Consider the following 24787-nt stretch of genomic DNA (forward strand, 5'->3'; position numbering starts at 1 on the left):
AATTCAGCCCAGTCATAACCAATCAGATCCTTCAGATTTAAGTGCTTCATTTAAATGATCTTATAATGAACAGAAACATAGAGCTGTGTTGGTCACAGAGAATTCACTGGCATTCATTCACTTTGATTTTTTCTCTCTTCTATGCCGGTGTTTGCATTATCCAACAAAAGAGGTTCTTTTCACCTGTTTCTTGGATTAAGTTTTGTTGTTTGTTTTTTTTTTTTTTAAATCAAAGACATCATTGGCTTATTGCTTTGCAGAAGGTGATTGATCAACCAAGCAGCTTCCATCTGCAACATATACAATTACTGAAGAGAACACTGCAGATGTGGTGGAAATAGGGACAAGGAGTGCTCCAGAGTCAAGAAATCTTTCCTTACTCTCATCAAGAGAGTCCTTTGGACTTTGAGGGCCACAGGGGGAAGACTTGTCTTTGGTGGGTCTTGAGGTTGTAAAAATAGGTTCTTAGTAGATTAGGCCTTTGAAGTTTACCCACAGCTTCTTTTTCCTTCCCAGAAGCTGCAAACTGTAGATACTCCACTTTCTTGAGGGTTTGCTGGGTATTCTGATGTGTTCAGCAACCCAAAAGAGCATCAAGATAAAGTCATCTTAACCATTTCTCAGCTATGTAATGGGTAGGAGCAAATAAACATGGTGTAGACATGGTGTGTGTACAGTAGATCACCAACAAAACGTTGACTTTGAAAGTTCACTTTTTATAACAGAGTGCAATTTTTAAAGAAAAGGAGTCTTTCCAATTGGTGTACTAGCATAGGGCTTCAAAGACAAGCTAAAATCAAACTAAAAAGTGTGATTTATCTGATATAACTTCACATATCTGTAAGTTAATTTTTCAATTCATGCAGACTATTCAAGGCCCTTCTACAGGTGAAGTACACCTTTCTAATTCATCCCACCTATCCTAAATGATAGTAATTTCTACGGTGCCTTATTTCCTATGATAAGAGATTGAGTCTCTTTCGCTACCTAAGCATATAGTTTAGATGGACTTATCTCTCTCCCACCTTCAGAACTGTCTCAACATCATAGCAGCAAAAACTTTTTATCTACCTGAGCCTCAGTTTTCTCTCTGGCTGAGCTTTGGTAGAAGCATACAGTATCATCTATGTATATGACTAATTGCATACACAGACCAGACTAAAAGCCTGAAATAAGTAGTTACTTTTTGTGTGTGTCCTATACTTCTTCTTTTTGTAAACTTCAGGCATTCAGATAGTGTTCATACAATGCCGTGTAGCCATAACTGGAGAACAGTTTCTCACAGAAGATTTTAAATTTTACTTGAAGGGTCTGTGACAAAATCTGTTGTATGACAAAATAGCTACAAGGAATTCTATTATTTCAGTGGTGGTGTTTAAAAAGTGGCAATATCTTAGCTGGTTAGCTGATCACCCTGGGATTCTAGCCTGGTTGACAAACTTTTGGAGTGGTGACTGCACTCAATATTACTGTTTCTGTATTATGTTTGCAAGTAGCACAGTGATAAATTTTATCATCCAGACTTCGCAGTTCAAGTCTCATCAACACTTTCCATGATCAGCCAGAACAGTAACATTTTGTGCAAGGTTGGTCTATTGGTCTGATATTTTTACTTTCTTTATTGAAAGTAGCCTTGTTGTTCCACTTAATGTTATTGTAAGTAAGTTGTTTTGTGATCAACAAACCTAACCAAGATAAGGACTTAATTTTGACTTCTTTTTTTTTTTTTTTTTTTTTTCCCTTTAGTGGCTGCATCAACTGCTAATTCCACAGCTGGTGCAGCCATGAATTCTTTGACTTCTTTGGGTACTCTCCAAGGACTGGCTGGAGCCACCGTTGGACTGAATAATATTAATGCACTAGCAGGTACCGTAAACAGTGAGTATTTATTGCTGTGGTGGACAGCCTTTCCCAATAATCTTGCCACAAAAACTACCAATTGTAAAGTGATTATACAGTTATTTTTAATCTATATGCACAAGTGGTCAAGCTGGTCTAGTTCCATTCATGTTACATACACAGTCCTGGAGTCTTTAAGTTCCACGTAATTTGCTCTGCGAAGTGAAGTCTTTTGGGTCCCTGCAAAAAGATTCCTTTTCTTGCAAGCAAATGGAAGGTAAAATAAATGTTACCAGGGAATCTGGTTATCTAGGCTATAGGAAGGGTTCCTTCTTCATTTTGGGAGCCTGAAAAGATACCATATCAGAGCACAAAACTTCGTTCAGAAATGGCATGCTAAGAGAGGCACACTTGCCACAGAGGTGGTTCTTTTAAAATATTTGTAGGAATTATCAAATTGATGTGAGATCAGCGTACTTGCTTTTAAAATGAAGGCAACTTTTTGGCATTTAATTGGCAAGTATAAGAGAACAGTGACATCAGTCAGCTGTAATACCAGAATGAGTATCCACCCTATGGCATCTTAAACCCTGACATACCAAGCTAAGTATATCACGGTAGCTGTTAGAACATCCTTGTTCACAGCCTCAGTCAAGTTTTTCCCAAGGAAGAATTTTATTTTACTGTATCTGTTATGACGACTTCACCTTTGCCTGAAATGGAAGAAATTGGTTCAGCTGCATTTCCCCCTCCCTCTTTTTAGTTGTTGTTCCTTGCATTTCCTTCAGCAATGCAAGGAATCTACTTAGTCATTGATGGTCCATGACCCATCATAATGTGCCCCCAGGAATGGATGTCCTCCTCAGTATCACTTGCTCACTCTGATGCTCTGCATGATGTCCTTTTTGTTACTGTTACTTGGCTGCTCACCCAGTCCTTTTGTTCTGTGATCTCTGGTTGTCATTGTTGGGAGCTGGGAAGGAAGGGGGCTAATGGCTGTCCATGTAGCAATGATGAGTGATTGCATGGGGCCTTGTGTAAAACAGATCTTGCTTCTGGCAAGGACATGCATATTTCACACAAACAACCTTATAGCAAAGATGACTTCAGAACAATTGAAGAAAAGTATGCTTATTAGGTCCCAGAATGCCAATGCTAGCTTTTTTTCTTACTCTAACTTACTATTAAAACAAGCCACTAACAATGGCATGCATGAAAAGCTAATTTATCTCCTCTTATGAGCTCTCTTAATAAGAGAATTACACTGTCGTAAGTAAGAAAACATTAAATGTCCTTTCCCTGATAAGCATTCATTGTGGTTTCCATCATTTTCAAGAGGTCACAATATCAAGAGCAGCATATAGCATCCCACTGCTTCCCTCCCACAAATACACACTGGAGCACTCCAAGATAACATTCCCTTCATCAACACTGAGCAGGAATGAATCACCAATGAGCTCTTGACTTCACGTGGAAATCCTTCTGTTGTGCTACTTTTAACATTTATTGCAAGGCTGAAAGCTAAGAGTTGACATTTTCTCAACAAGAATTTTCAGGTGTTGTGTGTGCGAATTTACTTGCATGTGCCATTTGAAGTATTAATGATGTATTCACAACCTGGTACTAAATTCTAGCTTGTTAGAAGCCACCATTGCTTCCGTAGACTCATAACAACAATGGTTTCAGTCCCAAATCTTCATGGATTGCAGAACATGTACGTGCCTAGAATATTTCTATGTTTATAGCACTCGTACGTAAAAGAATGTATGTGGATATGTCTGTCTATTTATATACATAAATATATTCATCTGTGAGAGAGATATAAAGAGGAGAATCTTTTTCCTCATATGCTGTGTTGTGGCATGTGTTCCTTTCAGGAGAACACATATTATCAGTTTCAGTTTCTTGCGACGCTGATGATAGCAAAGCACTATCCCAATGCTAACAACCTCCCCTGTCTATTTTAATGATGAGCCAGTGCTTTTTCGTAGTGACCATTTCTGATCCCGTTTTTCACATTCTGTCTTCAAGAAACCCAAAGCTCAGTGAGTTTGATGTTTCACAATATGCTGTGTTCAAGAACAAAACATTGTTTTGTCGTGAAGGTTCCTGAAATAATTATGCAGAAAAGTTGGAAGTGAATGATATGCGTTCAGCTGGAGAATTAATGAGAATTTGGTTGCTCCAAAAGTAATGCCTTCTATCTATCTATTTCCATGGAAACTACAACAGATACAGAAAACACAATCACACTATTTGATAGAGGAAATTCTCAGTTACAGAGCCCTATATTTCAACATTGTCACCACCACAGCCAATTCATGCAGATGAACTGATGGAGACGCTCTTCAATTTGTAGTGTGACAGCTGTGCTTGGACATCCAGACCGTGGCTTGTCTTTAATGTTACTGTCACCACTGCTGAAATACATCATCCACTGCCTCACTGTGCTCACATCCACCGGTTGGTCTCCATAAACATACATCAAGTCAATGAATGTCAGTAAGTGCCATTTTTTTTCTGCACAGAGGGATTCACTTCCACACCGCTGCTTCATACACACTTCTGTGTCAGACATTGTTTTGTCAGACTGCCCCTCTGCTGCCATCTGTCACACAGCTACATGACGTAATGGAATATTGGTGGGAAGGTTCATCCTCTACTGCAGTGCCACCAACATCTGCCTCTGATGGCATGGGCAACATAATAAAACAGGGGACATTACATTTGGAGCAGCCCTTGTACAATTGGTGATTCACCCAATCATCTTTTCTTCTGCTTGAAACAACTAAAAATGACGACACATTAGGTTGTCTCCTTTGAGACAAATAAATTTAAATAATCAAGGAAGAAGACCATAGAATTAGCATATTGGACAACTATGACAAAATATTTGTACATGAACCCAGGGCAGTTAGCCTTTCTATCCCCATATTTACATCTGTAAATTAGAGGTAAAATTATTTGTGATAGATTTGAAGGTGCTTGGAAGACACTTTGAGAGATCTTTGGACTTTCCAAGCATTGTCATTTCTGTGTTATGCGGCTCAGAAAAGTAGAATGCTATGGATGAGAGACTCGAATGATTATTTCACAGAAGTGAGGAAAAGACTAGAGTTTAATATCAGTCTGAGGTGCACTGGTAGATATAACGGAGAGATGGCAGAAATGTGTAACTGCAGCTGTACCTTGAAGATTTCATAACATGTGAAAGGGGAGAAGAGAAAAAAATCAGAGACCTTTGTGCAGATCTGCTTTGCTCAGAAGGGAGGCATATTTATACTGTGATAGTGGTAGAATTGCCCTTCCCAGAAGCAGTGTGCTGAGCAGGAGCTATCTGCCGGCTGATCTGAAATCATTTGGTGGGTAGGGGCTATTGATTCTGGGTGAAAGAAGGGGGAGGATGCTGCCCACAGCAACACAAAGCATGTTTGTCTAATGGGCTGATGACTCACAAAAGATAACATGTTATCCTAATGCTTCCGCTATTATCAAGTTATTTCAACACTATAATAAAGGGAGAGATACAAGTTGTTTTGTTTTTTGCTTTTTTATCAAGAGACTTTACTTCAATCAGTGCCGTGTGTACACAAGCAAGCCTTGACACAAATTAAGTATAGAATCATCGGAGCAAGTTAAAGTCAGGCTCAGAATGGAATTATTGCTTTATCACCATTATTAGTTTGAACCTTCATTTTCAAAATATCCTGTATTTTAGACTTCTTAAACTATATTGGTTTGCAGGTTTTGTTTTACATCTGGAATCATTATATAAGGAATACTTGGCCCTGCTCTGGCAGATTTTTCTTCGTAGTGGCAGCCCGTATCTCCTATCAGGATACAGCAATGCTCTGAAGTGTGGTGGAGGGGAAAGAGAAATCTTCAAAGTTCAAGGCATTTTGTTAAGCAAAGCTAGGAATATCACATCTCTGTCAAGTGTTTAGTCACACAAATTACAGTAATATCAAAAGGTATAATTTATGCAGTTCAGTTCTCTTAATTGGCACAGACTCTGGTGGAGCCAGAAAGGTGCCACTTGAGCAATTGTCCTGATTATCAGAGACTTGTAGGAATACACTTTCTGAATCTACATAAGAGAAGGAAGAAAACTAGTGGGTCAGCATCTTTATCCTCCTCTGTCAATTCAGGCTAATTCCCTCTAGTATTTTTTCTATCTCCAAATTACTCGTGATAAGGTTTATACCACTTTCCTTGAAGAAGATTGTTTCCTAATGTAATAGATTTCATTGTTCATTCACTATAAAGTATCTTCTGCTTAATTTCCTTACTTTTCTACCATTTACATAGAATCCCTTTATTGTTGCTCTGAAGTTAAACTCTCTTTTCCTTTTCAATATTCCTATCTTTTGGGTCCCAGTACAACTCCACCAATTACCTCCACCCATCATTTTGCCAACAAAAACTGTACACAGTCAATGACCAAGAAACTATTGGTGGTGGTTCCAGGTGCCCCATTTTTCTGGTGACTGTGTTCCTTGAGGGGCCTAATTAAGCCCTAATAAGTTGTTTGTGAGCTGTTCTCCTAAGAAATGGAGGGCACAGAGTAGTTAGTCGTACACAAAAGGTGGCCTCTCAGACCTGCTAAGCTCTTACTCTCTATTTGACAGTAGTCAGAAGTGTGGGCGATGAGGAGGTTTCTGAATCTTGCTATCCATTTGACTGACAAAGGGGAAAATTAGCTTTTTCTGGAATTTCTGAATAAAATAAATGTTAACATTGTTAACTTCGTTGTGGCTCATCTCAGAGCCATGACGATGCACAGAAGTAATGAAAAGAGGCTGTAGTCCAGGAGTTAGTCAGAGTTCTTTTGCAGACTGTGCTGTTTGCATGGACGAGGGGTGCTATTTTATGCACAGTCCTGTCTGAAATTTCTTTCTTGGCAGACATCCCAGTCAAATTATTCTGTTATTTATCAGGATGTGGAATTGTGTTGAAGAAAAAAAAAAAAATTAAGCTACACTGCTTCCATTGAGGAGTAAAGAAACACACTGCTAGAACCAAACACCTTTGTTTCTATGTAAAAGATTCTTGGTTTGGGTAAAGCACTTGCAGTCACTACAAATGAGCTGTTGTTCATCCATTCTGCCCATAGCAGAGAGTAGCTGGGGGAGGAAGATGGAAATGCAAAGCATCGCCATCCATCTTCTGACTGCAAATCCAAGAGAGAAAGCCTAGAGTTGCGTGGATAGTTGTTTCAAAATGTTGTGAATCAGGGTTCTCTACTGACTCTGCATGAGTAAAGCTTCCTTGGTACGATATGGTCACATCCTCTTGATAAAGACCAGTTCAGAGAGAACGGGTTTTCTCCCAGAATGGTTTTTCCCAAGTGGCTGGCCTACAAAGATGGAGGTTGAGTGGGTCCTGCTCTTGGACATCCCAAGAAACTTGGAGGTTGAGGATGATGGGCAGAATGGGTTTGGGGAGCACAGACCTGTAGTACTTGCCAGTAGCAGGCTGCATGTAAGTCCGTTTGACTGTGCAACCATTGTGCTGAAGTGATCCTGATGCCAAAGTCGTGTTTCTTTGTTTTCAGTCCCATTTGGTGCTACGCCGAGCTGCATGCACTGCCGTCTTTGTCAGTGTCAGTATAATACCAACGACTTTCGGAAAGCACTAATGAACAAGTGCAATTTCTTTTCTCTATTGTTGGGTTTTTTGTAAAGTTGCTCAAATGCTCTCAGGTATGGCGGCCCTGAACGGAGGACTCGGCGCAACAGGCTTGACGAATGGTACGGCCGGCACAATGGACGCGCTCACCCAGGCCTACTCAGGAATCCAGCAGTACGCTGCCGCTGCGCTGCCCACCTTGTACAGCCAGAGCTTGTTGCAGCAGCAAAGCGCCGCAGGCAGCCAGAAGGAAGGTAAGCATCTGCCCCATTTTAGGGTAAGCCATGCTCAAACCAGCATGCGGTATTTCCTGGAAGACCCAGAAGGCCAACAGTATCCCAGGCTGCATTAACAGAGGATGCAGGGAGGCCAACAGGAAGAGGGAGGGGAATGTCCCCCTCTACTTTACCCTCATGAGGCCTCATATGGACTGATGGGGCCCCAAACACAAGAAACACATAGAGCTGTTGGAGTGGGTCCTGAGGAGGCCACGAGGATGCTCAGAGGGCTGGAGCATCTCTCCTTTGAAGACAAGATGAGGAAGCTCAGTGGAGACCTCACTGTGGCCTTCCAGAGAGCATCTAAACAGGAGGGAGATCAGCCTTTTACACAATCTGAGAGTGATAGGACAAGGGGGAATTGAGAGTGGTGAGGTGCTGGAACAGGCTGCCCAGACAGGCTGTGGATGCCCCATCCCTGGAGGCATTCAAGGCCAGGTTGGATGCAGCCCTGAGAAGCCTAAGCTGGTGGGTGACTCTGAAACAGTCATGTCTTGGGTTTATTTTCTCACAACAAAAGATCTCAAATAGCTTTGTCTTTGAAGTTAACACTTTCTCCTGTCCTGATCAGTGTTTTTCATTTTTTCAGTCTCTACTGCAACTCTCTTTTCTTTTTTACCATCTCTTCTTCCAGCCTTACCTTACTGACAGTTCTGCTCTAAAAGTGCTGCTGCATAAAAAGGTATCAGTAGCAAAATTCATCCCTTTACAGGTGACCCTCACTCACACTCTGCTGATTTCCATTTTCCATGATAATGGATTTAATCTAATGAGGTTTAAGTTTTCTGAGTCAATGACATGAACTGGCTTTGCTCTGAGTGGTTCTTTGCTTAATTCTGGGTTTTGCAAGGATTCAACTTAAGGGAGTGATTGCCCCTCTCCCCACACCAGTAGAGCAGAACAAACCTCAGGAGTTTGCTGCTAAGAATAAATAAATACTAATTAATAAATGTTTAGTAAAATTAGGTTACTCTTTTCCCCTCTTCCATTCTCTTGCACTCATTTTGGGGTTTTGATTCTGTTTTCATTGCTTCCCCTTCTCTCATCCTAAATTCCAGCTAATTCTAGAAGGACAGGAAAATATTGCATGCTTTCTAAGATTATATCTGTGCTCCCACTACTGCTCTCGCCAGAGATAAGCTCTGGAAATAAACCCACTGTAATATCCTCAAGAGAAAGATTTTTATCCTCTTTTAATATCGTATCTTGCACTGTTATGGGATGTAGTGTTTCCTAGGAAGATAAATTTGGTATTCCCACAGCTGGCTGTTATATGAGGATGCTGTGGAGTTAAAAATGCATATTTCCTCTAAATTTGTTGTTTCATTTACTGCTAAAAGCTTGGACTGTAGTAAATGGAAGTTGAGTTTTTTGGTTGTTTTATTTTTTTTTTTTTTGTTGTTGTTGTTATTTGTTGGGGTTTTTTTCCAAATTTTGTAGTGTTCTCTGCTCTTGTCCTTCATCTCACTCACTTTGGTCTGTGACAGTCGACTGACACCAGAAATTGTTTATCTGGTGTCATTCTAAGATACTCACTGAAGGACAGCTGGATTGTCTTCTATTTGTTTTTATCAGTATATGAGCTATCAATTGTAGGCTTGTTTTTTTCTTTTTGAATTGGCAGTGTCTTTTTGAAAACACAGCCTGTATTGTCGTGTCTTCTTTCGGTAAGTAAGGGGTTAAAGTGAAAAAGTTAAAGTGAATAAATTCCATCTTTGAATACTCTGTCAACTCCGTTTTACTTCTTACCATGATTTCCCATGGATAAGAAAATACCAAAAAAAAATATGAATGTGGTCGTGCTTCCAGCTCCAATCCCAAAACCACAGACAACCCGTCATATACACACCTAGGTTCTATTAAGCAAGGGAACATTTAAGCGAGTTACTTTATACATGTTTTTATCAGAAATGTTTGTTCTCTTGTGCTCCCAGAGTTTGTGTGGGAAGGCCACGTGTCTGGTTCCATCATAGGTCACAATAATGGCTCATTCCCAGTACATGACTATAAAAAGAGAAACTGAGCTGAGAATAAATAAAAAATAACACTATAATTGCTAGGGGGGATGCTTAAACCAATACACCGATAGTGTTTATCTCAGACTTAGGCTTATAAGAAAAATATTCAAAGCACCTTCAAGTCTATACCCTTCTTTACACACTCCATTTGTCTAAAGCCACTTTAATCCCAACCCAGCAACTTCAGATTGAACTTCTTAAAAATAATTATTTTACAGAGGTTTTTTTCCAGGAGGCAGAGCTTTCTTGAGGATATTTGTATTTTAAAAAGGGGCAAGCTCTCTAGTTCTTAGCATCTTTCCCTCTCTGACTTCCCATATTTCCAAGTCAAAAGGTTTCCTCTGTCTTACCATTTCTGTTCCCATCCCCACCAACTTCCTACCCTTTTAGTTTAAATCTGCGATGCACCAATCTGAGCTCAGCTCGCTGTGTTTCCCTAAATTCCTGCTACTGAGAATTAAACCAACAAACCCATGTAGGTGTTTGAGGCAGCAGGGGGCTCTTTGTGCAGATCTTGGAGAATTGTGAGAGAGTAATACATTGTGTACCTGCTTTCCTAACCCTATTTTTACTGAAAGACACTCGAGTAAATTGAAGAAAGAGTCTGCAGTTTAACTTCTTTTGTAGTAGAGGTATCAAGTGAACACTTTGCAAGATAGGATGCTCTAAAGAGCTCCATTTCAGCTCTATTCCTTTGATGATCTACTTACTTTTCTTCCTTCAGAGTTGGAAAGTGAAATGCTTTCTGACCATCACCTTCAGTAAGTACTATGGAAAAACAGATTAAACCTAGCTCTTGTAATAGCCATTTTCATACTTTTTTGTTTGTTTGTTTTCCTAAAGGTCCAGAAGGGGCAAACCTCTTTATTTACCACCTCCCCCAGGAATTTGGAGACCAGGACATTCTGCAGATGTTCATGCCTTTTGGAAATGTTATCTCTGCTAAAGTCTTCATTGACAAACAGACCAATCTGAGCAAGTGCTTTGGTATGTCAAATTTAATAAATTAAATAGTAAGAACCACATGCACTGCACTGAAAAGGGGTCAGGAAAGAAAATTAACAGCAGTGTGAGAAATGTCATACTGGAATCTCATTCCCAAAATAATGGACTCTTAATCCTCAAGTGAGTGGAAGGATGCACAGCCAAACTAGTTCTAACTAAAAATTGGATGTGAAAAAACAATAATAATCTTCCAGTCTGACATCTCGCATAAATGTGTCAAGTACATGAAACTAATTGCACCCTATGTGGGGGAATGTCATTTAGTATACTATTAAGCTGCCTTATTATGGATAACTAATTATTCTCTATTGTATAGCTGAGCCACTTAAGAATGCTCTATGTTTAACCCATTACTTCTACATTACAGGAATTTCTTTCTTCTGAATTAAGTACAAGATTGTGCAATTAGTGCTTGGATGGCTTGAACATGTAGTTCAGAACACTTTACATACAGTTGATGTCTAGATATGCAGCTTTAACTGCTTCGGGCAGGTGCCAGCGCAGTGCATTATGGAGGGTAGCATATCCCCTTACCCTAGGGAAGGGATGAAGGCAACACCGACTGATCAGTGTCAAGTTTCCCAAGGAATGTTCTGAGCTACTAGAAAGCTAGATTGCAGCAGAGGAAAAGATGATGTGTTGGTTGTTATAAAACAAATTCTAGGGTTAGTCAGGTAGGCTGATGTTCTTTGAATGACATAGGTGCACCAGTTATAGTGACTTGATAGAGTGGAAAACAGAACGTTAGCAAGTGGTAATCTGTTAGATTGTAGTCTAATAACTGTGATCCCAATGCAAGGCATGAGGAGGGCATGGGAGGAGGACAGAATGTCTGAAAGAAAAATGTGTGAAGGTTTGACCCAAAATACTGACGGCTCTTTCCCAGAGCATAGAAAAACAGCTTTATGTATGATAAATTCATCCTGACAGTCCCTTTAGTTTCCAAAACTCCTTTGTACTGGCACCATTGCTCTTTGCACAGCACCATCCCTTAATTTTCAGGTTTCCCCGTTAACCATAATACATGTTCCTTAGCTTTCCTGTCATTACATTTTTCTATGTTCTGTTAAGATGTGTCTGTCAAAGGTTTTGTCTACACAAGAGCCATTCAGGAGCAGCTGTTGGGCTTCAAACCATTTTGGAAGGAGATGAATTTATCTAAACACGCAGTACCCAAACAAAAGCAGCATTTATCACACTACTCAGAAATACCTACTGCACTGGAATTCAAGTCGTACCACAATCTGAGTATGTTTCACCAAAAGACAAATCCTTAGTACACCTGGAAAGTTAACTCACATTAGAGAAAGGGTGCAACATTCTTTCTGCAATTTCCCACATATTTTTTGGTCTCTATGCTTTACCAAAAATTATTCAGATTTGGACAGATATAGTCCAGCGTATTTCTGCAGTGGGTTAAAACAGTCCCTGAGGCTGTAGCAAATTTAAAAGTGGAATTGAAAATGACTCCCTATTGATCTGGAACCAGTTCAGTTAGTATGTTGGGGTGACAAAATCATTGTTGAGGTCTCCACGAATCTTGATGAAATGTCAAATCAAGCTGTGTTAATCGAAACGCAGCAATTGTGATCACTAATGAAAAAATGTAGATTAGTTTGAGCAGGCAGCTCAATTCATCAACTTGCTTCCCACACTAGCTTTTTGTGAGTTTCTTTTTACTGTTTGATTACCTACCTACACATTCGTCTGGATTTATGGGACACAATTACCTAACTTAGAATGATGAACTGAGGCAATCTTGTTTGAGGGAAAACAGAGGGGTCAACACCCAGTGGATGGAGCGGTCCTCTGTCTTTTTGGCATTCGTCAGGTTTCACTAACATAGCAATTCCTCATTCTTCCTTCCCCAGATATTCTGCCATCAGTAAGAGAGTTCTGCTTTAAAAGCAAAAAGTACTGCTCTGGCAGAGGAAGTTGAGATGTTCAGATTCAGTAGGTGACTACCTGTGTGATGCTGCTAATCACAGGCCAGAATTAATCCTGCGAGTTTAGCATACTTATCTATGTCTGCATTGTCCCAGTTTTACTAAGCAAGATTCACCTCATCTCTTTGTTGTTTCAGCCCCATATTTGTATTTCAGAAACTCTTTTTTTTTCTCTCTCTTTGTACCCCCAGCCAAAAACCAGGACAATATTGCATCTGAATTACCTGTTTCTGACTCGTAGTGGCCATTGCTCATAGTGCAGTTTGGGTTTGATTCTTTTTTGTTTGGCTGGTATGGTTGAGGCTTTTTTGAAAGTCAAATTACAGATGAGGACAGACTGAACACTAGAATGGTGAAAAGATTATCCAAGGCCATCCACTTACCAGTGGAATTGGAAAGGGAAGGTACATTCCAAGTGAATCTCGGGGTAGTGATACAGAATGATAAGCTTTTATGTAACACTGCCTCACAAAATGAAAAATTACTTTTCTTCGCAGAAAATGAGCTTTGGTATTATTTGCTTTCTTGTCCAGCTCAGATGAATGCTCAAGACATTAAATGGTGATGAGGATGACAGGACAGTCCCTCTATCCCTGAAAGTACTCTTCCGTGAGCTCTCATGAGCTGCAGTTGATTCTGCAGACAAAGGGTTTCACTCTCCAGGCTTCTCTCTCATTTTTCATAAATCTTACAATACCAGAAATGAGAAAATGTAAAAGGCAGGGGAGAAGGGATCCAGTGACATCCACGTGTAAATGCAGTTTGCCGCACAGCAAAATTGCTACTCCAATGATTAAAAATATTTATCCTGGTTACAGAGGTACCAAGAGATTTAAAACAAAAATCAGGATCATCGTGACATGTGCTTTGAAAACTGGTAAGGAACGTAATCCCCACCTAACCTGCAATTTAAGCTTTAGACAAAAAAAGAAAATGATAAATGGTTGCAATCAGAAACAGATAAATAAAGGGAGAGAATGCCAAACTCCTCCACGAGCTTTAGAAGTGAAGGTTGATGATAAGGGACAAGATGAAAGTGTTAGGGGCTAATGTAGATACAGCATTCTATGTATAGAGACAAATTGTGAATCAGAATAACAACTGAATGATAAAGGCTGATTCCACTGGTGCAGCACAGAGAATGTTATTTGAATTTGTGGCTGTGTCAAGGAAACTATTAAAGAGACATTGAATTAAGTGACTTATTACATCCCTCTGGAAGGTAAGCATAGGCTGGGCTTATTGTTCTTCCGTCAGAAGGGGAGCGTCTCATTTTGTGGCATGAATGGTGGGCAGAAAAGCCGCCTCTGGGTGTACTTACTTTTCTTTATTCACCATTCATAGATGCCACCTGATGACTGGTTTAGATCAGTTGCTTAACTTTTAGGTCACTAAGACTAGCTAAGAACAGGAATAGGACGAGAGGGAATGGCCTCAAGTTGTGCCAGGTCAGACATTAGGAAATATTTCTCTGAGAGAGTGGTCAGGCATCAGCACAGGCTGCCCAGGGAGGTGGTGGAGTCACTATCCCTGGAGGTGTTCAAGAAGCATTTAGATGTTGCACTGAGGGACATGGTCAGTGGGAAGTACTGCTGATAACTGGATGGTTGGACTGGATGATCTTAGAGGTCTTTTCCAACCTTGGGGATTCAGTAATTCTGTAATTCTGTAGTTCTGAACTAAGATAATGGGAATCTTGTAGCTGAAGACCATTCTGATTGCTCTTAAGGGAACAATGTGAAGGTCAGGAAGGCTGTGCAGGAAACTGCTGAACTGTCAAGGAAGGTAAGAGCAGCTACACCTTAGTTATGGAATATCTGCCTGGAAGGTGCTTACAGCTGCCTTTCAACTCTTCTATCTCTTCTGTCCCTAAGGAAATTCTAGAGCTTAGACTGAGGTCTGTGAGCTGATGGAATTAGACAAGAGAGTGCAGCGCTAAGGCAGTGAGTAGAGTCATGTGGATAGATAAGATCTCCCAGAAGAAGGCAGGGGAAAGAAAGAAAGAAAGTGATTAAGCTCTTCAGGATATGGCAATAGTATTAAAAGGGAATGATCAAGGGAAGAAAGTGAGGAAGTGACAAGGTACTAGAATCAAAGAAGGTATCAAGGAACATTTATTATCTCTTAAGAAGTTGATGACTAATCAACCACATGAAGCAACTGTACTGGCTTTGGCCAGGAGAGGGTTTACAGAGACTTAAGTGAGAAATGTTTTTTGAGTGGAATGACCAGAAGTGAACCTGAATTGTCAGAGCAGAGTAGTAAGTAAATAGTTTGGTGAAGGTGATTTAAGGTGAACTAGAGGGAAGGTCTGTTAAGGAGGGAGGGCAGACAGGGACCAAATCACTTGTTAAGAGGGGTTCTTTTCTTTACAATGAGGAAAGTGTATCTGACAATGAAGAAGAAAGAGGGCAGCGGTGTGAGGTAAGTAAGAGCCATAAAAGAGCAGGTTAAAATGATGGTAAAAAGAGGTTTTAAATCAGAAAAGGATGCAGGCACTAAGCACAAATGAAGAAAGCTGATAGAAGAGAGCAGCTGAGAAGCTTCTGTGTTAGTATTGAAAACAAAGTGTATGGGAGACACACTTTAACAGAGAGAAGGGATGTGTATTAAGGCAAATTCAAGTGGAAAGAAGAGGGAGCATTGTGAAGCCAATGCTTAATAGCAGGCTGGAATGCAGAAGTAATTAGCCAGAGCAGAGACAGAGCAGCAGTTAGGCAAGCCTTGCAATTACAAGCGGGAGACCCAGATATGAAAATGAATTTTGGGCTTCCGGAATCAGCGAGATTTGAGTCTATTATGAACAGAGTTTTTGAGTCCCACAGGGAAAAGAAAGCTGAGCCAGACCAGCCATTCCGAATTACCCGAGCAAGCATTATCCCCTCTAGTTAGTGCTAACAACTGAGGAGCAGAAGATCTGGAGTTCTCATCAAGCCCTGCCATTGTCTTTATGATGTTGCTTAATTTTGATCCTTGCATGCCCCTTTTGGGACCAACAGGCTGAATTAATTAACATTTAATGTACCTTGAGATCTTGAACTGGAAGGAGCTGCAAAAATACAAAATATTAACATTGCAACTGTCCCAGGCTGGGCCCAAGGAGATGGCTGTTTAATACCACCCAGGACCAGTGCTCATGAGCTTACATTCAGAAGTGCAAATGCACACAAGCATCCAAGTTTGGGTTTTTGTTCTGTAAGCAGGTATTCTATTTCAGCTTCACATCAGCAGACTGGGCTAATAGATCGGGATGTATGTAGATATTACAGTGAAAAGTGTTACAGTGATAAATATCTACGGTCTCTAAGGTAGGTGGATTAAACAGAAACAGACTGGGAAACTGCATTGCACCAAAACAGGACAACAACATCCGAAGTAGAAATATTGTGAAGGTAAAGGAGAAGGAAAAGGAAAAGAGAGAGGAAGTGGGATATAAACTGTGATCAACTAAGTAATTGAAAGAGAGATGAATGTGTCGAACAAATAGCAATAATAAAATCCTAACAAAAGCATTCTGAAATTTGTTCTAACCTGCAGTTCGCTTTCTCTCCCGCCTCCGTTCTGTGTCTCATAGGTTTTGTTAGCTATGACAATCCAGTCTCTGCACAAGCTGCTATCCAGGCTATGAACGGCTTTCAGATTGGCATGAAACGCTTGAAGGTTCAGCTGAAACGCTCCAAAAATGACAGCAAACCTTACTGATCTTAACCCCAGATGCTTACTGCTCTTATTTTAGCTTTCTTAGGGTAAGTCCCATGAGCAAACCTGTCCTCTGCAGGGGGGTTAAGAGAGAACATATAGCCAACCTTCACCAAGAGACAGTTATTTTTACAGTTACCACTTCCATTTCCCCACTTGTCCTTATTACACTTGGCTCACATTTCCTAGCCAAGTAATTACTGAGTTGTGTTACTGTATTTTGTTTTGCAGCATAATTTATCTCCTTTTTAAAAAAAAATAAAACGTCTTGAAATTCAAAGCAACACACACACACTCTCTCTCAAAAAAAAAATGTGCAATTTAACTCTGTGAACCCTGGTGCCATTAGCACACAATAAAAGTTGTTTTCTATGGATGGATCCTATTTTACCAGGGTGGCACCAGCAGTTTATAGGTTAAAGAAAATGGCCTCATGCCAGTTGAAGCACTTATTTTGCAACAGAAAAAAAAAAAAAAACAAAAAACAAAAAAAAAATTGAAGCAAGTCTTTCCACTACATCAACTTGTTTTTTGAGAAGATTTGATTTTTGTTGTTTCTTTTTTTCTCGGTTCAAAACAATGTATTGTTCTATATTAGTCTGATTTTACACTGGTCGTCTTTATATTTCACTTTTTTTTTTTTAAGTTCTTGGGTTTTTTGTTTGTTTTTTTGTTTGTTTTTTTTTTTTTTTGAAAGGTTTAATGTAAAAAAAAAAAAGATTTAGAGATCTGTTTCTAAAGCTACAGGGTTTAAAATAAAAATAAAAAATAAAAAATAAAAATAAAACGAGTGACAATACTTGATGTTTCTTGAGAGATAAATTTAATAATAATAATAATAAAAGAAAGCCACAGGCCTGTAAATTTTATTTGTAAAAAGCATTTCTATTTTTATACAAAATTTTTACTGCCTCAGAAATAATGGAAGTTATTTATTGCCTATTGTTAACTTATTGGATACCTAAAGAGCAGCTCTCTATGCTAGCTAGATCCTTTGAAGTAGTCTCTAGAGTAATTGTGCCAAGAATGGGCGCTTTTTTCATTGTTGAACCCTACACCCTTTACAGTTCATGTTTTTATCCTCTTGTTTGTATTTGTCTGGTTATTTTGTTCGTAGTTTCCATTACCGAGTTTAAAGTTCAGTCGTCTGGCCCTTTTTTTCCCTCCCCGTACCTTTATGTTACGTTTGTAGAAACTGGTTCTTTCCTCTCCTTTCTCCCCAAAGACGAATCCATTCTCTCTGACTCCTCTCAGATGGATTCTTTTGGGGTTCCATTGTGCCGTTGTTGACAAGTATTGTGAGTTAATGCAAATTGTGCGAACAGCTCGTAGTACTGATAAAAGATTTGCATTAGTTTTCTCCTGCACCCTCAAAAGTGATTTTGTTTGTGCTGCATAGATTCTGTGTAACTTTTTTTCCTCTTCCTTGTTTTTTCCCTAGACATCTCCATGCCCGTTAGCCCATCGTTTGCCTAGCATGTCCCTGTGGCGTCTCAAAAAAAAAAACAGTTTCATCGTCCCGTCATTGTTTCTGATGTCTTTCTGACCTCACATCACATTTGGTTCTCCTACTGACCTTTGATCTAGTTTGACCTTTGAAATTTGCATGTGACCTCATCTAGCTATGAATTCTGGGAAGTCAATGTGAAAAAAAACATTGCTGCATTCACGCAAGACTGAAATTTATTATTAGATAAATTAACGATAGGATTTAAAGACAACCTGTGGCAAATTGTTTTTTCTTTCTTTCTTTCCTTTTTGCTTTTTCTTCTTTTCTTTTTTTTTTTTTTTTTTTTTTTTTTTTTTTTTTTTTTGTTATTCTTCTTCCTTTGGGTTTTGTTTTCTTTTGGTTTTGTTTGTTGTTGGGTTTTTTTTGTTTTCTTTTGTTTTCATTTCGTAAAAAAATAAAATAAAATAAAATAAAAAAACAGACTTGAAAGTATTATACAGGGATTGGCATTCTGCCTGGTCACTGGTGACAATAGCAATATGTGTCCAGAGGCACAGAATGTTGGTTTCTAACAGACTACTTCCAAAACAGTTTGAGAAATAAAACTGTCTGATTTTAAGTCTCTAGAGGTCTGTAATAGTTTTTACATTTTTCAGGCAGTGTAAAGTTTTTTGATAAGGCCATTTTAGGTGGCTCACTTTCTCATTAAAGTATATATATAGAACCACTTTTTGTAGATTAGTATAAGAAAATATTTACCCTGTTTTAGGGCAAATGCTACCTACTTGTGTCACCTTTTGCTGAACTGACTCACAGTTAGACAATCCATGGTTTAATGCACATGAAATTACCTATATTTTATACTGTTTCAATGTACAGAAGAAAGGTTACTGTAAAATGTGTTACGTTGGTGCTTCTGTGAATTAAGTTGTGGTTTCATCATGAGTCTTATGGTCTTAAGTGTTCTATGTTTATAAAAGATGAGTTTAAAATTGGTTTACTTGAAGGAGAACATAAATGAGATTCAAAAAAAAATAAAAAATAAAAAACAAAAAAAACTTGTTTGCTTAAAAAATAAAAATAATTTTAAAAAAAGAATTTCATGTGAAAAAATAAAAAATAAAAAATTACAAAAAAAAAAAAATTACAAACTATTCCAGAATAAGTTTTGTGTTGGCTTGTGACGCATTGATGTCATTTTTTTATTGTGGACAATTTAGACGTGTTTGTGTTCAGCAAAATGTGATCGGTTTTTCTTTTAAAGAAAAAATAAAAAAAAAAAAAGAAATCAGTGAAACTATAGTGCCAAATTCCAAAGGTACTTTCTTCCTAGAGCTTCAGTGTGTTTCTTGTGTGAAGTAATTTGATAACATGGGTATTTTATTATGTGTTTTGTATAAATCCCTAATATTTAAAGAAAAAAAAAGAGGTTAAAAAGTTTGTTAACTTGCTATCCTGTGGTCTTGTTGCCTGAAATTGTTATTGTTTGTTATTTCTCTTTGATGTTTTTTGTAAAACATTGTACAAGTGCCCATGTTTCACTTTTTTAACCACTCTGCACACATCAATGCTGTGAAAGCAAACCTCACAATGTATTTTCTTCATATTGTATGGAAACCTCTAAGGTGAGAAAGTTTTGAACTTTTAACCCTTTCCACCCAGAGCTGTCTTGAGTGTTGATACCTTTTATACATTCACCATTTTGCTGTTTATTTTTATATATATATATATATCTATAAATATATATATACTTAGTTTTTTGTGGTTTATTTAATACATGGTTGAAATCAGAACAATGCACAGGGCAGATCTGAAGGACAAAATTATTTTACTGCTGTCTAAATTTCTTCTGTATCTATAACTAAAATTATTTAAAACGATAATTAACTTGTGGTTTTCCTTTTTAGATTTTGGGGATTTTGTCTTTTTCTTAAAGAGCTTTTAATATGCTGCTGGAATATGCTATTCAGTATTAATAAAATAAAAAGAAAAAAATAAAACAATTCTTTAATTATCTATTGTGTGAACCGCTCCCAGAAAGGAGTGGTAAATCCACCATTTGAAAACCTTGAGGAGAAAAAGAAAAATAATAATAATAATAATAATATTTTTGTAATTTAAATAAATGAACTTTTACTTAAATCAGATGCACTAGATCTTCCTGGGTGAAAATTCAGCGTGCACTGCAGTTAAACTACTTTTTATGGATAAAGTTTACATACACTGTAATGTTTGATGTTATCTGCCATTACCTGTAACGGCGATATATCGGCTTGCTCCTGCAGACACTCGTGTAGAGAGGAGTAACTTTACTCAACCAGTAGTCCGTGAGAATACAGTTGTGACTGATGTGGGTGTTTGCTGGAGGAAGCTGTGTGTAAGGAACCAGAAAAGAGATGCTGGTTGCCCTTCCACGGCCTTGTAAGTCTAATAAGATTGCATTTCTACCGCACAAGTAGTGACCAACAACCAAATTCGGTTCTATGCTACCGGTGTAGTGAATTTGTTGCCAATCCAATGCGTGTGAACAGCAGCACTTGCTACTGATGATAAAGTGCCATGCCTTCTTCCTAGCTCTATCTGATTATATTCAATGCCATCTCAATTTAAAAACAAAGCCCTATCTGAACAACATCAGCTGGTGCACTCTTGTCTCTCATCCCCAAATTAAATGCTTCTTTATGTAGAGCCCTGGGATGGAAAGGACTAGCCTCTAGTGATGCAAAAAAGTTTCCTTCTTATAGCACATGCACTTATAAATAAATGATCTATACTTTTCTCACATGTTTTTACTACTGCTGGGGCCTTCCTACACCCTTTGAGGGCTATTTTGTACTACTTGCAGCAATTTTGCATATTCAAAGTTATCATCTCACGTACGTTATATTATATATATGTACATATATATATAATATGAGATCATCATTTGGATTGTTTAGACTGTTTCACTAATTTTTACTCATTGTACCCATCGTATAAATTTTCAAAGCTTTGTTAGATGCCCTGGTGTGTCCTGCAGGTTTACTGGTCCGCTGAGAGCAGTGACGTCTCTGGTCCTTGGGCAGTGCAACTTGGCATTGGCTGCAGACCCAGGCAGGTGCCCCAAATTATGCTACGTGAGATATTGGCTTAGCAGTGAGAAAGGAAAGACAGTTTGGTATTTCCAGACAAGCGAGATGGGTCCATATTGAAATATTTATTTTTATTTTTATTTTTCAAAAAAATCAGGTACAAAAATGAAAGGCCAAACAAACACCTCCTTGGAGACAAATTATCTACCAGTTCTCTTTCAAAATATATTGAATGGAAAAAGCTGCAAGGGTGCAAGGGCCTAATAGGAGAGGAAGAAAAACAAGGGAAATTGCTTTACAAAATTCTAATCAGAAGACTAGACTAGTTGCTTTTTTTCCAACAAATTAGCTAATTGCAATGAAATGGCAGTCCTCAAAGGAGTAACAAGTTCATCTTTCTTTCACCATAGGGGTTACAGTTCCTTGGCTTGTGCTACTCTGGAATCATTTTACTGTTTCTGTTTTTATTATCTTAAGTGCTAATTAACAAAAAAAAAAAAAAAAAAAAAAAAAAAAAAAACCTATCCTGTAGTTTCATTACCTTTTTGGATAATGTCATACAAAAAAGAGGAAAAAAAAAAAAAAAGAAAAAAAAGACAAAAAAAAAAGACAAAAAAAAAGACAAAACTATGTATTTGTGTTTTTTTTGTGCTGTGAGAATTGTTGTTTGTAGATTAATGATACTATCATTTTGTTTAGAATTACAAACTAGTTTTTAAGTATTGTCTGAGAAAAGCCAAAGTTAATGCAATCTAGTGGAAACTGTAAGACCATTTGAGTATTGTTTCTGTTTTATTGATGCATTTGAATTTTGTTGTTTGATGGAATTTGAGCCAAAAAAAAAGAAAAAAAAAAGAAAAAAAAAAAGCAAGCTTTCCTATTTCTACAACCTGATTGTACTTAACGCATTTTGTACCAGTGGAACTTTTTATACTGGAGATTAAAAAAACAAATGGAAATTTTTGTGGCTTACTCTCGTGGGCCCCCTCGATCATGAGTGATTTTCAAGTTTGATTTCTGGAACGGTAGAAAGAGAGTTGGTTTTGTTTAGAGAATTAAAAACTTTGGCTTGGTTTCTTTTTTTCCCTTTGCTTATATCTAGTGTTTAGAATTTTGTCTTAACAGAAGCGGTAAGTTTCACTTTTTATTCTGTATCGTGCAGTTACACAATAAGGTAATTAGAATTAGGAGTACTCGGTCACTTTGCGTGGATAAATGTATTAGTTAAAACGTTAGGGGTTTGCTTTTTTGCTGTTTAGATCAGAGTTTTTTCTGATTCTTCTGTCCTCATTGTGAACATAATCGTGTAGTTGAAACAGTCAGACTTATTTTTGTAACGTATGTTATTGTGTGATGCAGTTTTTTGCTTCTGTCTCCAATATTAAACCATTTTCCTAATACTTGTCTCTCTACTTTGTGTCTCGTATTGTTGGTGGTCATTATGTGTTGGTAATACATCTACACACCTCACTGTTTCACGTTCCTGTTTTTATTTATTTATTTATTTATTATTATTTTATTTTATTTCTCCTCTATTTGTTGGTTGTGTACAAAAGATACAGTCGATTCCACCTAAGTGAATATCTGATTGGGGGGGCAAAAGAGGATTTGTACATTTTAGCCATGTTACGGTTCCTTTGATTTTCTTCTCTCTCCCCCTCCCCTTATAGTCATGCCTTATCACTTGGATAATCTGAGCAGGAAGCACCTTAAATGAGCTTCCTGCAAAGTCGTATGGAAGATAGCTTTTGTGAGCCTTCTAACCGTAAAAGCTTATGCACACAAACACACATAGAAATCAGAAGCCATGTGAAAAGCTTTTTGCTGACATGCCAGTCAGTCTGCAAAATGCGGATTATGGACATCAATTCTTCCCAATCATTCAAAAAAAAAAAACAACAACCAAAACAAAACAAAGATTGTGCCGCCGCTTCGCAGAAGCGTATGAAACGTTCAAGAAAAGGAGAATATAGCCCTGGGATTCCTTCCGAACTGCACAGTAATCTGATGGCATATGGTGTTAGTCAAACTCCTTAGCAACTAATCACATCTTAACTAGGGCTGTGAGAGCCTGCAGAAGCCCACCAGGTGAACAAGCTTGTTATGTGCAGTTATACATATTGTAATCTAAAAAATAAAATCCAAGTGAGCACAGAGAGACTCTGTTAAAGCCAGTGGGAGAAGAATAAACAAAACAAAACAAAACTCAACTTCTCCTGTTGTTCGAACGGGTGATGATGATTTTGCTGTGGGCTTACAGAGCAGCTCATTCCCAGCACTGGCTAATCGCATTACACAAATCTCAAAAAGGAACAAAAGAAATGCCATAGCACTTTTATATATATATATATATATATTTGTTTGTATATTTATTTTGTAAAGTTGGCTTTAGCTTTTTTATTTCACTTTTTCATTTCTTATAATCTTCTTTTTTTTCCTCACGAGAATCTCTCTGCTCTTCCCCACGTCCGTCATGATGAAATAAAAGACACGACAAATTCTCTGTTGTTCTGGTTTACAAAGTCTCTCTTTTCTCCTCTGTCTGATCACAAACTTTATAATTTGGAGAGGGGGAAAATAATAATAATAAAAAAATTAAAATTAAAAAAAAAAAAAACAAAAAAAACAACAAAAAAAAAACACAATAACAAAAACCAAACCCAAGGAGGAGAGAGAAGCATTGGCAAGTGCTCTCTGGAATTCAAGCCATATGCCCACGTCCCTTTCCTTTGTCCCATTTTCTGTGATGCTCAGGAAACGAAGACCACTTAAAAGTGCTCTTATGAGACCCAATGGACATTCCTTCCTCGTGTCTCCTGTCCCCTGGTCCCTCTGGCACGCTGGCTCTGGCTCACACACACACACTGCCCCAGGCACGGGGTACGGCGCTGGGTGCTCTGCGGTTTGCAGCCATGACCTTGGCTGCTATGTTTGGAAGAGTTTTGGAATTTTTGGGTGGCTCAAGAGTTGGCCTGGTTGATATTGCTAGAACATTTTTTTTCTTTCTTTGTAAGGTTGGCAGTTGTTTTGTTTTCGTTTTTTTTTAATTTAAAAAAAAAAAAAAAAAAAAACATTTTCTACAGAAGGCATAGAGGTGATGAATCTGGCATAGAACCTTCTAGGTTGGAAAAGACCTTTGAGATCATCAAGCCCAACCAACAGCTTGACCTGTTGAGTCCCATCACCAAGCCATGTCCCTTAGTGTGTCCCAAGCAAGCTCCAGTGTAGGGCCTGTTCTCAGGAGTCCAAGGGAGTCCAAGCAAACACTTTCCCTGAAGCCCTAGGTTTAATCCAAAACCACAGAGGCCTGTAGAGGACAGGGGAGCAGGATGTGACAGTCAGGTTGTGTCCTGGGTCTTTTACACCTCTAGATGTTGTGATCCTGATTCTGGTTATGTTGATGCCAGTGGATTAAGTTAAGTCTGGATTTGCATGAATGATAAATTGGAGTCGATTTCTTGGGGTTTTGTCGTCGTTGCTGTTGTGGATGTTTTAATTTATTTATTCTTTTTTCCCCAAACTTGATTTTAGGAAAGAAATCTGAGATTTGTGAGGGGTTCTTCTTCCCAGAAATATAACCAAAAACAGAAAAAACAAAAAACCTTTGCCATAGTTTAGTTTCTTTCAAATACTCAGGGCTGGAAGAGGCAGGTTTTTCTTTTATTTTTTCTCTCTTTTTTCTTTTTTTTCTTTTTTTCTTTTTTTTTTTTTTTTTTTTTGTTATTTCAACAATGGGGAAAAATGAGTTCCTTAAAGCGATGCAGCTGAACAGTTTGTCCTGCTTAAATGCATGCTTTTAATTTCAATTATGTAAGGCACCTTGCAGTGTGTTAGCAAAATGTCTCTTTGTTAG

At 38.3% G+C, this 24787-nt stretch overlaps 1 protein-coding gene across 21 annotated transcripts in view; it reads left to right on the top strand.

Moving 5' to 3' along the window:
* The window catches only part of CELF2 (CUGBP Elav-like family member 2), a 545978-nt gene extending 528000 nt beyond the window's left edge, over positions 1 to 17978 (top strand). For 11 of the 21 annotated variants that reach the window (XM_072354469.1, XM_072354546.1, XM_072354461.1 and 8 more), the window contains 4 exons: positions 1747 to 1866; positions 7524 to 7721; positions 10607 to 10750; positions 16289 to 17165. In XM_072354469.1, coding sequence (XP_072210570.1) covers positions 1747 to 1866; positions 7524 to 7721; positions 10607 to 10750; positions 16289 to 16416 — 590 coding nt within the window. In that variant the 3' untranslated portion in view covers positions 16417 to 17165. Of the gene's footprint in view, positions 1 to 1746; positions 1879 to 7523; positions 7722 to 10606; positions 10751 to 16288; positions 17166 to 17854 lie in introns of those variants that run through there. The other 10 variants (XM_072354434.1, XM_072354419.1, XM_072354502.1 and 7 more) reach the window with 3 other exon arrangements.
* The last annotated feature ends 6809 nt before the right edge of the window (positions 17979 to 24787 follow it).

Source organism: Excalfactoria chinensis, chromosome 1, assembly GCF_039878825.1.
Source record: "Excalfactoria chinensis isolate bCotChi1 chromosome 1, bCotChi1.hap2, whole genome shotgun sequence".
Lineage (NCBI taxonomy): Eukaryota > Metazoa > Chordata > Aves > Galliformes > Phasianidae > Excalfactoria > Excalfactoria chinensis.